At 52.2% G+C, this 13,962-nt stretch overlaps 1 protein-coding gene across 1 annotated transcript in view; it reads left to right on the top strand.

Moving 5' to 3' along the window:
- Nucleotides 1-4,632, top strand: part of Capn9 (calpain 9) — a 31,669-nt gene extending 27,037 nt beyond the window's left edge. Inside the window, exons 15-20 of the mRNA XM_021648792.2 lie at nt 124-188; nt 597-665; nt 1,294-1,372; nt 2,610-2,726; nt 3,216-3,274; nt 4,302-4,632. Of these exons, the coding sequence (XP_021504467.2) occupies nt 124-188; nt 597-665; nt 1,294-1,372; nt 2,610-2,726; nt 3,216-3,274; nt 4,302-4,328 (416 nt within the window). The 3' untranslated portion in view covers nt 4,329-4,632. The remainder of the gene's footprint in view (nt 1-123; nt 189-596; nt 666-1,293; nt 1,373-2,609; nt 2,727-3,215; nt 3,275-4,301) is intronic.
- Nucleotides 4,633-13,962: the final 9,330 nt, after the last annotated feature.

The raw sequence follows: 13,962 nt of genomic DNA, 5'->3' as shown, positions 1-13,962 counted from the left end.
TCCTAAGACAATGACCACAGCATGATCCCAGAAAGCCTGACCTGCCTACAGCACTGGAACCCTAGGAAAAGGGAATGGACTTGTCTCAGGGCCACTGACCACACGGCTCCCGTGCAATTGCAGAAACAGCCTTCAAGTTCAAAAAGCTGAGCCTGCTGTCCTGCAGGAACATCATCTCTCTGATGGACGTATCCTTTCCAGCAGCTGCTGGGGTCCCTCTGAGCAGCACTGTCGGGAGTGCTCACTCTCCTGGGATAGGCACCACAGTCATGAAAAGTGGGAGACCTTGTTAGCCTAGCTAGGGCTGGGTCAGAACAAGGGGGCCAGGACAGCGCGGTGAGGAGAGGGCTTCTGAATGGATCTGGGCTCCCCCCTAGGGAAAAGGGTCTGCTTTCCCGTGTTGTGAATATTCAGGCGCCCTCCCCATCTTATCTGCCATTTCCCTTCTTCAGAGGTTCCTGTTTCTGTCACTGAGGTTACTGCCCCAGGGCCCCAAATCTATTACTCAGGGCACACAGCCCTGACCTCCTCCTGTGGTCCCAGAGCTGGGTTCCCACAAAATCCTGAGTTGAAAGGCCCTGAGCTCGTATGTCCAGACTAGTGGCAATGGAAAGCTGGAGTTTGAAGAGTTCCGGGTTTTCTGGGACAAGCTGAAGCACTGGATGGTATGTGATCTCACTCAGACCCCCAGCAGAGTGGGGCAGAGACCAGAACTACAAGCTAAATGTGGCGTTTTGAGGTGTGTGTGTGTGTGTGGATTCATGTCAAGGACTCACAGCGCACCCTGACGCTGGCAGGGGCACCACAGTGCATCCACCCAAAAGGAAAGGAGACGAAGGAGGACCTGTGGCTGGAAGGGAGCCCAGAGCGTGAGACCCTAACTCCTCAGCATCACATGGGCTGGGGTATAGCTAAGTTGATAGGGTGTTTGCCCAGGACGCCTGAAACTCCGGGTCTGATCCCCAGCCTGAAACTAGGCAAGATGGTATATGTCTGTAACCACCACACTCGAGGACCAAGGATTCTGATCCTTGTGGGGACAAAAGGATCAGAAGTTTAAGGTCACCTTCTGCTACAGGGAGAGTTGGAAGCTAGCCTGGGCTACATCAGACCCTGTCAAAGAGAAGGAAGGAAGGAGGGAGGGAGGGAGGGAGGAGGGAGGGAAGGAAGGAGGGAGAAAAGAAGAGAAGGGCTTGCTCCAACCTTGCCTATCTGGAAGGCTGCTGTCATCGTGGGCAGCTGCCAACAGTCACTGGGCCCTGGCTCTGACTCCACTCTGCTCCCTGGCCCCAGGACCTGTTTCTCCAGTTTGATGTGGACAGGTCCGGCACCATGTCTTCCTATGAACTTCGGAGCGCCCTGAAGGCTGCTGGTAAGGACCACGTCAGATGCGTACTCGAGCTGCCATGTTCCTTTTTGCGTGCAAGTGGGGGCACCCACCTGAGAAGCTGGAAGGACCATGAGAGAGGAAGAAGAGGAGATGAGGCTGGGTGGGAGGTCAGACACCCAGGAGTGGGGGAAGGGGTCTGGGTGGGACAGGGGAGGTGCAAAGGGAAATGGGGTGGAGAAGATGTGGGGAAGAGAATCAACAAGAAAAACCGGAACTGGCTGCCTGTGGCTATGAGATGCCCACCACGCCCGTGATTTCCCATGTCTGCAGGAGGCATAGCCCAGTGAAGAACGAAATGTGTCACAAACATGAGACGGTGCCTGATTTTATTAGGGTCTTGTGGCCCCATTTCCAGGGTGGAGTAGCTTGATCGGGGAGCTCCAGGACCAAGCTCTGAGCTCCTAAGTTGATATGGGGGAGGGAGGCTTATGCCGCTGCTTTGGCCTCATGAATGCAGATGCCAGGGTTTGGGAGTGGCTGAGGCCAGGCACAGTGCCAGCCTGACCAGCCTCCACCTCTGTGGCACCTGGAAGAATAAGTGAGGAGATCCCTGGGGACCTCCAAATGCTGCCATGAACACGTGGACAGGCACACGCCCAGAGCTAACTCGGGGAAAGAATACGACCTGAACCATGCATCAGGGAGCAGAGCAATAAAAGTCAGACCCAGAGTCAGACATCCTGACTCACCCAAAGTGTCCGATGAATGAGGAAGATGAGGCCGGAGGATGGGAGCCATGTCCTGGGGTGGGCAGGCCATCTCCAGGGCTGCACCGGCCTCCAGTGTGCACAGAGCCTCTCTCCGATGTGGTGTAAGGCTCGAGCCCCTGCACAGCCCCCCCACTGAGGGCAGCTCTTCAAGGTGCAAAGGAAGCTCTGGGCACTTTAGCACAAGGACCCGGGTTTAGGTGTGGTAGCACGTACCTGTAATCCCAGCACTGGGAGGTGGAGACAGGAGGATTCCTGGAGTTGGCTAGCCAGCCAGCCTGGCCTACGTGGCGAGTTCCAGACCAGTGGGAGGCCTTGTTTTGGAAAACAAGGGGGTTACTGAGGAGTGGCAGCTGCCTTGACCCTGGCCTCCACCACACTCTCGAGTAGACATCCAAGTGAGCACATGCACTCGGGCTGTGGACGCTGGCTGCTTGGCTTCCGTGAACCCCGAGGTGTGGGCTCCCCTGGGGCTCCGCCATGGCAGGCCCTGGTCTCCTGTCTCCCCGCAGGCTTTCAGCTGGACAGCCACCTCCTGCAGCTGCTCGTCCTCAGGTACGCAGACGACGGACTCCAGCTGGACTTTGATGACTACCTCAACTGCCTGGTTCGGCTAGAGAATGCGAGCCGTGAGTGTGCAGGGGAGCTGAGTGTGTGCAGGGGAGCCGTGAGCATTTAAGGGTCCCAAGAGTGCCCTTGGTCCCCTGGGGCCACAGAGTGCCCCGCTTAGAGTGTCCAGTTCCCACCTGTGAGTATAGAGGAACCAAAGTGCAGAAAACATGGCAGATCTAGGACTTGGGCAGGTGCATCAGGGCTGCCAGTGTGGACACCTGTGCCCGTGGTCGGCCTCCTCTCTCCTGCTCTGGGCAGCCCTCCTCCCCTGGCTCGTCACGGTTTGGCTCTGTCTCCTGGAGGCAGGAGCCTGGGGTGAAGAAGCTGGGCCGTTCTCAGGTCACTTAGGCCAGGATGTGAAGCCCATCCAATGCCCTCCACCATGCCAGACGGGGACCCTGATCCCCACTAGAGGGGGCAGCTACCCTCGGACTTCCCAGGGGTCCACAGAGCCCCATGCCTGCCCGGGCCCTGTCCTCACTGCCATGCTTCCTCCCTCCCGCCAGGGGTGTTCCAGTGTCTCCGAATGAAGGGTGAGGACCTCATGCATCTCAACATAAATGAGGTACGAGCAAGCAGACCCTGGCCGGGGCCCAGCAGAGTGCAAGCACACCAAAGCCCTTGGCCCCAGGCAGGGCAGGCACTCACAGTGGGCAATCACAGGAGGTAACGGCGGCCGGTTCTGTGCACTTGGCAGCAGGACAATCAGCGCTGTAGTCCTCGGAGCTGTGACATCTTCTTGCCCCGGTGTCTGCTCATGCTGCGCCCCAGAAAGGGGGTATGGGGGAAGCAGAGCATCCCCGTGAGCGTGAGCAGGCCTGGAGGGCAGAAGGGGAGAACGAAGCTTCCCGATGCTCCTGCCGGGCTCATGAAGAGCCAAGCCAGCAGCTTGCTTCCCTCCCCTCAGCTCCACCACTGCGCAGGGCCACCTTCCTCAGAAAGAGGGTCACCTTTCTCAGAAAGAGGGCCACCTTCCTTGGAAAGAGGGTCACCTTCCTCAAAAAAGAGGGTTGCCGAAAAGCGAGCCCAGCCCTCACCACCCTGTGCGCAGTGTCTCTGCGAGGCTGTCTCTCCCCTCGACAGGGAGAGAACACGTTTTCATTCCCTGTCCCACCTGCCCTGGGGGACGTTCATTTAGCCTTTGGAAACAGTTTATCTGGCTTGGGAGATCTGCCCACTGTGCAAGCCTGAGGCCCCAGTTCAGACACCCCCCACATCAAGCCCGGTTCGGTGCACGCATCCATTAATCCCCAGCACTGCGGGCTGAGGCTGAAGCTCACCCATCAGCAGTTAGTGAGCTGAGGGTTCAGGAAACAGCCGGGCTCAAAACATAAGGTGGGGAGGATGGCTGACAGCACCCTGCCCTGCACACTCGCGCACACGCACACTTACACAAGATAATGACATATGCAACACGCCCAAAAATGGGTTTATATTTTTTTTTTTAAAAAAAAAAATGGTTTCATGTTGAGACAGAAGCCCAAATTTGTAGGCAAGGTGGCCAGCAGACTTCTTGTGACGTAAGCAAGCTGAGGGCGCTCCCGTGCCACACCGGCCTGGGAGGGCACGCCCTCATGTCCCTCTGCTTCCAGTTCATCAGCCTGACCATGAACATCTGAGGCTGCTCGGATGAGATGCTTCTGCCCCCCTGACACCCGGCGTCTGGACCGCGAACCTCAGCATCCTGCCTGCTGCTCTCTCCCGGCCTCACACCGCCTCCTCCCCTCCCCGCCGTGACCTAGAAGAATCCAGAATCTGGCTGTGCTCTCTGGTTCTGTGATCGTTCTTCACCAGAACCAACGGTGCCGCCTGTGTCTGTGCCCAGACTACTCTCCTCCCGTCGTCCCTGCCTCCACCAAGATCATTCGATGCTCTCGTTCCCCGAATCCTGCCTCAGTGTGCTCCAGCCAGGCTATCAAGACACATGCAAAAAATAAATAAATAAATAAATAAATAAATAGTAAAAATGTTTTAAAAACCTGTTTTTCTTTACTTTTTCATTCAAGGGAGGTTGGTAAAGATGTTCATCTTGGATGGAATAACTAGAGCATGCTGGTGCTGTGTGTCTAAAATGCTGTTCTAAAGTCTACAGGTGACTGACGGTCCCTCTCTCCCTGAGTGTGTGTGTGTGTGTGTGTGTGTGTGTGTGTGTGTGTGTGTGTGTTGGAGGACAACCTCCCCTCAACCTCAGGTGTCCATTCCTCAGGCACTATCCACCTTGATTTTTAGATATATTTGTTGTAGCAAAAAGAAAATGAGTGTTGGGCTATATAATGTTATAATTATTAGTCCTAAGATTATCATGGCGTCATTATCTAACCACTATCACAAATAACAAGACAGGGACACCTGTTAGGTTTATAGTTGCCTTATTTACCTTGGGCTAGGCAGATATTTTCCTCACATTGTCTCAGCATCCTCACCATCATCTCCCAGCCCCCATCCAATGCCATCTGCCTTCATCCTCCTCATCTGGTCAACCTTCCACCCATAATCCCATGGTACTTGCTTGTATTTTTTATCTGGGCCTCTCCCCCGCCATTACTGAAGTTCTTTCTTTTGGCCCACGTGGTTTCTTCTCTATGATAACCCATCATGGTGTCCTCCTTCCTCTCTCTTCCCGCCTGTCTGTTTCCCGTGATTCTGTCTTCAGCCCCAAAGCCCAGGAACCTTAGCCACACCTACCCCATTCTTCCCTGCCCAGGAATAGGCTGCTTAATTAGCCAATCAGGTAGGTGTGCACAACAAAGATAGGTGTGCCAGGATCTGGAGGGCTAGTTCCATGCCTCAGGCCAACCTCCAACATGTTGTGTGTAGGAGCACATAACTGTAGTTGCCTCCAGAAGCCAGAAGAGGATGCCAGATCCCTATAGCTGAAGTCCCTGGCTTTGAGGGCTGCGTGGCAAGGTGCTAACCCTGAACGTGGATTCCCTGCCAGAGCAGTCTGGGCTCTTTCCTGTAGGAGCTTTCACTGGCCTGGAACTAACCGGGTGGGCTAGGCTGGCCATGCCAGTGAGTCTCAGGGATCTGTCTGTCTGTCTCCACCTCCCCAGGCCTGGGCTAAAAAGTGAGTCCACGCCACCGCATTTGTTTTTTTAAACATGGCTTACGAGGCAGGCGCTTTATCCACTAAGCTGTCTCCCAGCCTTTTAAGGTTAGTTTTTAAAATACTTATTTTTAATGATGGGTCTGTGTGTAAGAATCACACGAATGCAGATGCCAGAAGCATCTGGAAGAGGGCATTGGATTCCCTGGAGCTGGAATAAATGACAGGCAGTTATGAATTCTTTTTTGGGGGGTGGGGGAGGTCATGCCTCAAATTCATAGAGATCCTCCTGCCTTTACCTCCACAGTGCTGGGATTAAAGGCATGTCCTCCAGGCCTGGCTAGTAGTGTTACTCTTAACCCATGAGCCATCCTTCCTGCCAGCACTACTTTAAAAGAATTCTCATTTCTTGGAGAAATGACCCAGTGGTTGAAAGCACAAACTGCTCTTGTCAAAGTCTCCGTACTCACAAGTGCTGACTCACAATCACCTGCCACCAACTTCTGTTCCACAGAGTGGTCTCCAGGCCTGACCCTCTCTGAAGCGCTGTTCTCAGGCCTAAGATCATGCGCGTGAAACACTGTCTCTATAGGCCCTTACAATAAATCCCCTATGATTCTGTAGGTCCTTACATGGAGTCTTCTGGACTCTATCTGGTGTAATATACAAATCCAGCCCCTGGCATTCAAAACTTGGGGCTGTCTCCAAGTCCCCCCAAGCCTGCCACCTCAGAGCCTTGTGGTCCATCGGTCCATCGGGAGGCTGAAAAACAGGGCATGTGACTTGGGCAGGGGTACCAAGTTCACTGGTGCCAGCCCAGTTCAGGGCCCTGAATCTTTGGTGAAAACAGAGCATCATTGTGTTGAGAGCCAAGCATGCCTGCCAGCTCCAGGGTGGCGGCTCCCACCACCACAACTGTGAAGCAGCAGTGGGCTGTGCTGGCCACCGGTGTGACTGGGCATGCTCCCAGCCCCTGGGCCTTTCAGAAGGGGGAAAAAAAAAAGGAAGTGGAGGAGAGAGCTCAAAAGACCTCCAGGGTACCTAAGGTGCCCTGGAGCACTCTGGGGACAAAGCTGGCCTCTTTGTCTGCAGGGCTGTGCTGTGAGGAGTTTTGTTCCTTTCAATGAGAGGGAACAACCAGGCAGGCCCTGGAGCCTCTGGGAGCAAACACAAGACAGCACAGCAGAAACAGAAACAAAAACAGCTTTGGAGGCCGTGTTCCCGTGCTCTCTGAGACCTCTGTTACTTCTAGATTTCTTTTGTCCTTTCAGTCTATTAAAGGTGTTGCTCCTTTTCTTACAGTTCACAATCTTTTCCATGAGAAATCTGTTGTCATCTTTACTTTCCTTCCTTGGTGTGCATTGTTTTCTTGGGGCGGGATGTCCTTGAACACCTCCCCCTCACCAGAGGAGACGAGCACTGTGGTCTCTGTACTTGGCGTCCATTAAAGCTCCTGATTTCTTCTTTTAACTTTACAGCTCTTATCAAAGTTCAAAACCGGTTACTTCTTTCACGCACTTCTTACTTCTCCACTTCTGCATCTGTGGACAATTCTAGGTTGAAAGCATTTGATAGCTTGTATGTGATTTTAATTTCAGTGTGTGTGTTTGGCCTGAACTTACACAGATATACTGTGGACAAAGCCAGCAGAGGTCAGAAGAGGGTGCTGGATCCCCGAAATGGAGTCACAGGAGGCTGGCAACAACCACGTGGGTGCTGGGAACGGAACCTGGCTGGTCTGAAAGAACGAGCTCGTGGACCAGCTGAGCCACCTCCCTGTATGCCTTTCACTTCTTTAAAGATTTGTCTTATTATTTTATGTCTATGAGTGCTCTGCCTGCATGTATGTACGTGCATCATGCATGGGCTTGGTGTGCACAGGATTTACAAATCCCCTGGGACTGTGGTTACAGTTGGCTGTGAGCCACAGTGTGGGTGCTGGGAATCGAACCCGGGTTCTCTGTAAAGAAACATGTGCTCTTAACTGCTGAGCCAAGGCATTTTTTTCAGTGTTCTATTGTTAGGCCCAGCAAGAGCCTAAATATAAGAAGGTATGAAGAGAACTCAGGAAACTGATCATCCATCGATGCAAAATCACAAGAGGTTCATCTTGACCATTACGCAATGGGGTCACCCCTGCTGGTCAGCAAGGAGTGGCCCCGGGAGACAAAGACCTTAGGTTTTTAAAAGACCAGGCAAGGTGTGGGGAATTCTAGGGGTTGCCTTCTTGGCAATTCATGATTGGATGAGGTATTTAACTTTTAAAATGATTGGTTGATTCTGGGCACCCTTAGATCCGGTCAGCCCTGTCGTAAATATCTGATCTTCAAGTCAGTTTGGAATTTCCTGCCATATGAGATATAGCCACAGTTAAAGATGGGAGAGATTAACTCATCCCATGTCTGTTCTAAGGAGTGGGGGTTACAGGCTTTGGATCAAAGGTCAGGAGCTATTCTGGAGAAGGGCCATTTGGCCCAGTTTCCAAACAGAGCTCATATCACAGGCGCCAGCCGGTGATTTTCTCTGCATTTAGTAGAGATCTCTGCTTGTTCTCTTCCTTATCTCTGCCCTCACAGATGGCTAATGTCAGGAACTTTTACATTCCTCGGCTCTCTGGAGAAGCACTAAGAGGCTTTAATGTTATGGGCCTAAAACTTGAAAACATAAGTTATAAGGCAATTAAAGAAACATAGGTTACAAAGTTAGTCTGATTCTTTCACTATTATTTAATTTTTTTCTGTGTTTTCTTTTTTTTTTTTTTTTTTCCTCTGTCTGCTTCTCATCCATCCTGTGCATTTTCTCACCCAAGCCAGTGTGCTTTCCATCTCCCCAGGTCCTGCCTGGGTTTTCTGCCTTTTCCCTGTCTCTGTTCCATCCCCGCTCTGGCTTTGTGAGCACTTTGGACATTACAGAACCCTGTTTCTATCTTTGTCTCTTAATCCATGGACTGGCTCAGTTTAAATGATTGATTTCCCTCTCTTCCTGCTTATTGATTGTGAATCTTAGCTTGGTTGCTAAATATTTTTGCATTCTCATAACTATTCTTTAGCTCTTCGGGGACACAGGCTATTGGAAATCAGTAAGGTCACTCTTCTTAGACTTTAGGTTTTGCCCCCTGGGACCTCCACAGTTTTTAGTTTAGGGTTCATTTCCCACTGCTGAGCCCACACAGAAAAATCCAATATAACATGCTAGTGTTAAGGTTGCTGATCTTTAAAAAAAAATTTATACTTTTAAATTGTATGTGTATGGGTGTGCTCCCGTGTGTGTGTGTGTGTGTGTGTGTGTGTGTGTGTGTGCGTGGGCACACGCGCAGGCATGCACATATGTGCACCATGTGAATACAGAAGGCTGTAAGACCAGATGAGGGTATCAGATCCCCAAGAACCGGAGTTACAAGTATTTGTGAACCACTGTGTGGGTCCTGGGAACAGAACTGTGTCTTCTCCAGCACCCCCATCTCTCTTTTGGGACAGTCTTATGTAGCCAATCTGAACTTGCTACATGCCTGATAGTGACCCTAGAATCTGGTCCTCTCACCTCCAACTTCTGAGTGCCGGGGTGACAGACAAGCATTCCTGAGCTTGGCTTCCATGGCGTGGGACTTGAACCCAGGACCCTGTGTACTCAGTCGAGAGCTCCCTACCAACTGAACTGCATCTCTTGCCTGAAAGTCCTATAACTTTAAGTTTCTCTTTGGGCAATACAACATCTTCAGTGCTCTCTGATGAGAGCCTGAACGCCTTTGGAGACCATTATTAGACCTACTACATTCTCTGTCCAAGCTTGTTTCTGTCCTGAGACACACTGGTGCTCATTATGGCACACTTCCCGCTGTGTCCAGACAAATGGAGACGTCAAACACGCTGCCTTCGCTGGACTTCCGGAGCCCAGACCAGGCCTGCCTCTGCACAAATGCTCTACTGTCTTTCTTGCTGTCCGCTGCACACTGTCAGGTCAGAAATGAGAGTGGATCCTCCTTCTCACTTCCAGGGCTTCTCTCCCGTTGCAGGCCCCACAGGGCTGTGAGGCTATCTGTGAGGCTGTCTGTGAAGCTATCTGTGAGGCTGTCGGCCACACGGAGTTTGGAAAGCTGAGTCTCAGTGGCCTCTTCTGCTCTTAGGATCTGAAAGTGCGATCAGTGAACAAAGGGCTGCAGCCAGGTGATGAGCAAAGAGAGGACGCAATCATTGCTGGGAAGAAGAGCCCCTCCGGCACTGTTCCAGCGGGAGCTGCAGGCCTCAGCGACTCTGAAGGAGACGCCGCTGGGCCTGCGATGTGAGGGCTGAGAAAGCTATGTGCTGGCCTCGGCTACAGCTGTGGCAGGGCTGTAGAAGAAGAAGAATTCAGGCAGTGTTTGCAAGACCAGCACATGGACAGGAGGTGGATGGGAAGGAGCGAGCACCCTCCATGGGTCCCCGGACCCTCCTGGCCGCGTGATGGTGGAGCCTCGGCCGGGCAGCATGGCGGCAGGGAGAGGAGGCTGAGAAGCGGCTCTCCCGAATCCTTTCCAAAGCAAGGCCTCTGACACGGGGGCCTCCGAGCTACCCAGTCTGTTCGGCAGGAGCTCTTCCACAGAGGCATTTGCCCCTCTATCAGATCAAGTCCCTCCTCTACTGCCCCCTAGAGGACATCCACCCCATCCTGCTGCTTCGCTTTACCCAGCCCCTCCCTTTCGGCTGGTATTTCCTCAGTAATTTTCCAAGTCCTGACCATCCAGCCCGCTCTACCCCTGGGCTGTTAACAAAACTTTTCCTTCCTTGAAGGCAGGCAGGAAGCTCAATGCCCTCTTCAGGAGGTACCGGACTGCACGGTCCCCACAACAAAGCCTGCTCCCCGAGGAGTCTCCTAGATTTTTCTCTCCCTTAACCCCCAGCCGCGGTCCGCCCTTCCATGGCATGTGTGTGTATGGGTGTGCTCCTGAGTGTGTGAGTCTACACATACATATGTGTGAGTCTATCCCCTGATGATGTTGATGACAAAGTGGGAGCACACAGCTGTGCATGCATGGCCTCCCTCCTGGACCCTCATCCATGAGGTTTTCATTCTCCAAACTAAAAGTTTCCCTGAACCAAACCCAACCCAGACACATGCTGCTTTTGAATGTTTATTAGCACTGGGTCGAAAGAACCACGCAGAGAGTTACGTGCACACGTGACTCAGGCTACGCAAGCACACTGAATGGACTCACTCAGAAGGACGCGAGGGCACCATGTGTCTGTTAAATAATGGAAAATGAAATGTGCGTTTCGAGAAAAAGCCTTTCACTAAGACAAATGAAATCATGTCCTAGAGCCTAAACTAAACTAAACTGTGCCAGTGTAGAATGAGGCCCAGCCTTCTTCCTGCTGCTCTGTGGGAAGGATCCCAGGTCCCTTTACCAAGAGTGTAGAGCTGGCATCTCCCTCCAGCCAAGGGAAAAGCACAGGCTGTTTGTCTCCTGGTCTGTCGTGCTTCCCTCTTTACATCTTAACTATCCAGACGAGAATGTGACTAGACAAACGCTGACTGTTGTTCCCTTCTGTGCTCTGCAAGGCTGGGAATTCCTGAGCAGGAAGGAATATCGCCAGGCTGACGACCAGCCAGCTGCTCAAAGCTGGAAATCCGGGCGCAGGAGAAGAGAGGTGGTGAGACTGGAGTCTGGGTGGTTCAAAGGCTAGCATCCTGGGAAGATAAATGGAGTGCTGGCCATGGGGCTCCAGCTTGAGGACCTGGGTGGGGCTGCCAATGCCCCAGCCCCCTGAGCTGGAACACTGAGGTCTGACTTCTTGGGTCTAGCTCCCCAATTTTATGATATCAGATATGTTGCTTCTCTCTTGTAAAAAGCACATTTATGTATGGGCCCGGAGTGGCTAAGAGCACGTGCTGCTCTTGTGGAGGACCAGGGGTCAGCCCCCAGCACCCACACAGCATCTCACAACCATCTGTAACTCCAGCTCCACAGGAGCTGACGCCTTCCTGAGGCCATTGTGGGCCCCAGGCACGCACAGGGCACGCAGACTCAGGCAGAAGACTCACACATGGAGTAAATAAACATTAAAATTACATCTATTGATTGGCGGGTACATTTATGTTGTGTGGATGTGGACGTGTGCACCTTGTGGGCACGCGTGTGTCGTGGTACATGTGTGGGGGTCAGAGGACTTGTGACAGGCAGCTCTCTCCGGCCATGTGGGTCCTTGGGACGGAGCTCACCTCATCAGTCTTGGCAGTGGGTGCCTTTATCTGCAAACACATCCTGTGGCCTTTCGTTACTTTTCTGTAAGTTACATCTCACTGCAGTTTGCAAGCTTTGTGTGAGTTGGTGTACAGAACTGAGGAGGAGGAGGGGTCACCAGATTTTCAGCGTTCTGGAACACTAAGCAATGATTACTCAGCCTGGCTTGGTGGCGCACGCCTTTAACCCCAGCACTCAGGAGGCAGAGGCAGGCAGATCCCTGTGAGTTCGAGGCCAGCCTGGTCTACAAAGAGTCCAGGACAGCCAGGGCTGCACAGAGAAACCCTGAACAAACCACCAAATGAAACCAAAAGACTGTTCACATCTTTTCTACTTAGGCGGGACAGTTTAGATTCTCAAATGCCTAACAAAATGGAGCAGGGAGGGGACCTGGTCTTGGAGGAGGGCAGGTAAGAGAGAACCGAAGCAGCTACGCCCAAGGAAGCTAGGCCAAGCTCCCTAAGGAAAGGCCCGGGGGGGCCTGCTTGCTCAGGTCTCTATCTTTTGGAGGAAAGAGTTCACAGTGAGCCAGACTTGGCCAAGGGAAGTGAGAACAATGATCGGACAAGGACAGCCAGTCCATGGCCATCACACAGGGGAGAAATGGCAATCCTATATAATTGGGTAAACTGGGACAGAGATCTGGTTCATTACAGAAAGTCGCTGTGAAACCTTCAGGCAGGCAGACATGGGGCTCCAACCAATTCAGGGAAACCACTGAGAAGCAAAGCTTTCACAGACAATAGCATGAAGTGAGAACTCAAATGGAACTGGGCCTCGAGGAGCCTTGTGCTGGAAAAGGGTCCACGGCCAGGCCACAACCCCTCAGAGGGCTTAAAAGACCCCAAAGAGCCACAGTGAACACAGCACCCAGGTCCCCTTGTTTAGATTAACCTCGGTCACATTTTGTCATGTTTTCCTCCCTCCTGCCCTCCCTTCCTCCTGCCCTCTCTCTCTGTCTCTCTGTGTGTCTCTGACTCTATCTCTGTCTCTCTGTCTCTGTCTGTCTTTCTCTCTCTCTCTCTCTCTCTCTCTCTCTCTCTCGTGTGTGTGTGTGTGTGTGTTTGTGTCCCACATAGCATGTCATTGACATATATTCACAGCCCTCTTTTCAGTTTCTATTTTGAGATGGTTGTCCAGGCTAGCCTTGTAGCTCAGGATGATCTTGAACTTTGAATCATCTTACTTCAGTCTCCCAAGTAGCTGACATCATCAGACCCAGAAGGATAGAGACATCTGAAATATGATAAATGTTGGGGGTTGAAGAGGTGGCTCAGCAGTTAAGAACATTGGCTGCTCTTTCAGAAAACCCAGGTTCAATTCCCAGCACTCACATGATAGCAAACAACTGTCGGGAACTCCAGTGTCAGAGAATCTGATGCCTTTTTCTGGCCTTCTTGGGCAATGCAACTGCATGCATGTTGGTTGCATGTAGACACACATGCCAGCAAAACATATAAACCCATAAGATAAAAAAATTTAAAAACAAAAACGATAAAATGGAATTAATAAAATAAGGAGTTGCCTGAGATAAATGAGCAGGGCCATAGGCCTGAGGCCTGGCTGGAGTGGCAGAAAGACATTAGAACCCTGGTCTGTTTGCATCCAAGTCGTTGCTTTTTCTCCTCAGCTTCCAGAGTAAATGCAACCCCTCAGCCCAGCGCCTCCCTAGTCTTGAGCTTGCGTTGTTCAGAATCTCTAAGAAAAGAACTTACCTTGGGCCACAGGCGGGAAATGAGTGGCCAGTTGCCAAACAGCCTGGTTGAAAACTACATGACTGACAGGGGTTAACTGGGGACACTGTGAGTCGGACATGGTCGCCGGCCTTAGAACTGGAACATGGCGGATGTGAAGGCTATGCCAGGGGCCCCTGGAACCTGTCCTCTCCAGCATGCCCAGGTGGCTCAGGAGTGCACAGCGGCGCCTCTGGGCCCGCCAGTTCCTGGAGCTTCCAGCCATCTTAGCGCAGTCCCGTTGGGCTCTGGCACCA

Source organism: Meriones unguiculatus, chromosome 10, assembly GCF_030254825.1.
Source record: "Meriones unguiculatus strain TT.TT164.6M chromosome 10, Bangor_MerUng_6.1, whole genome shotgun sequence".
Lineage (NCBI taxonomy): Eukaryota > Metazoa > Chordata > Mammalia > Rodentia > Muridae > Meriones > Meriones unguiculatus.
The sequence above is the reverse complement of the archived record's forward strand: the minus strand, read 5'-3'. Positions and strand labels throughout refer to the sequence as shown.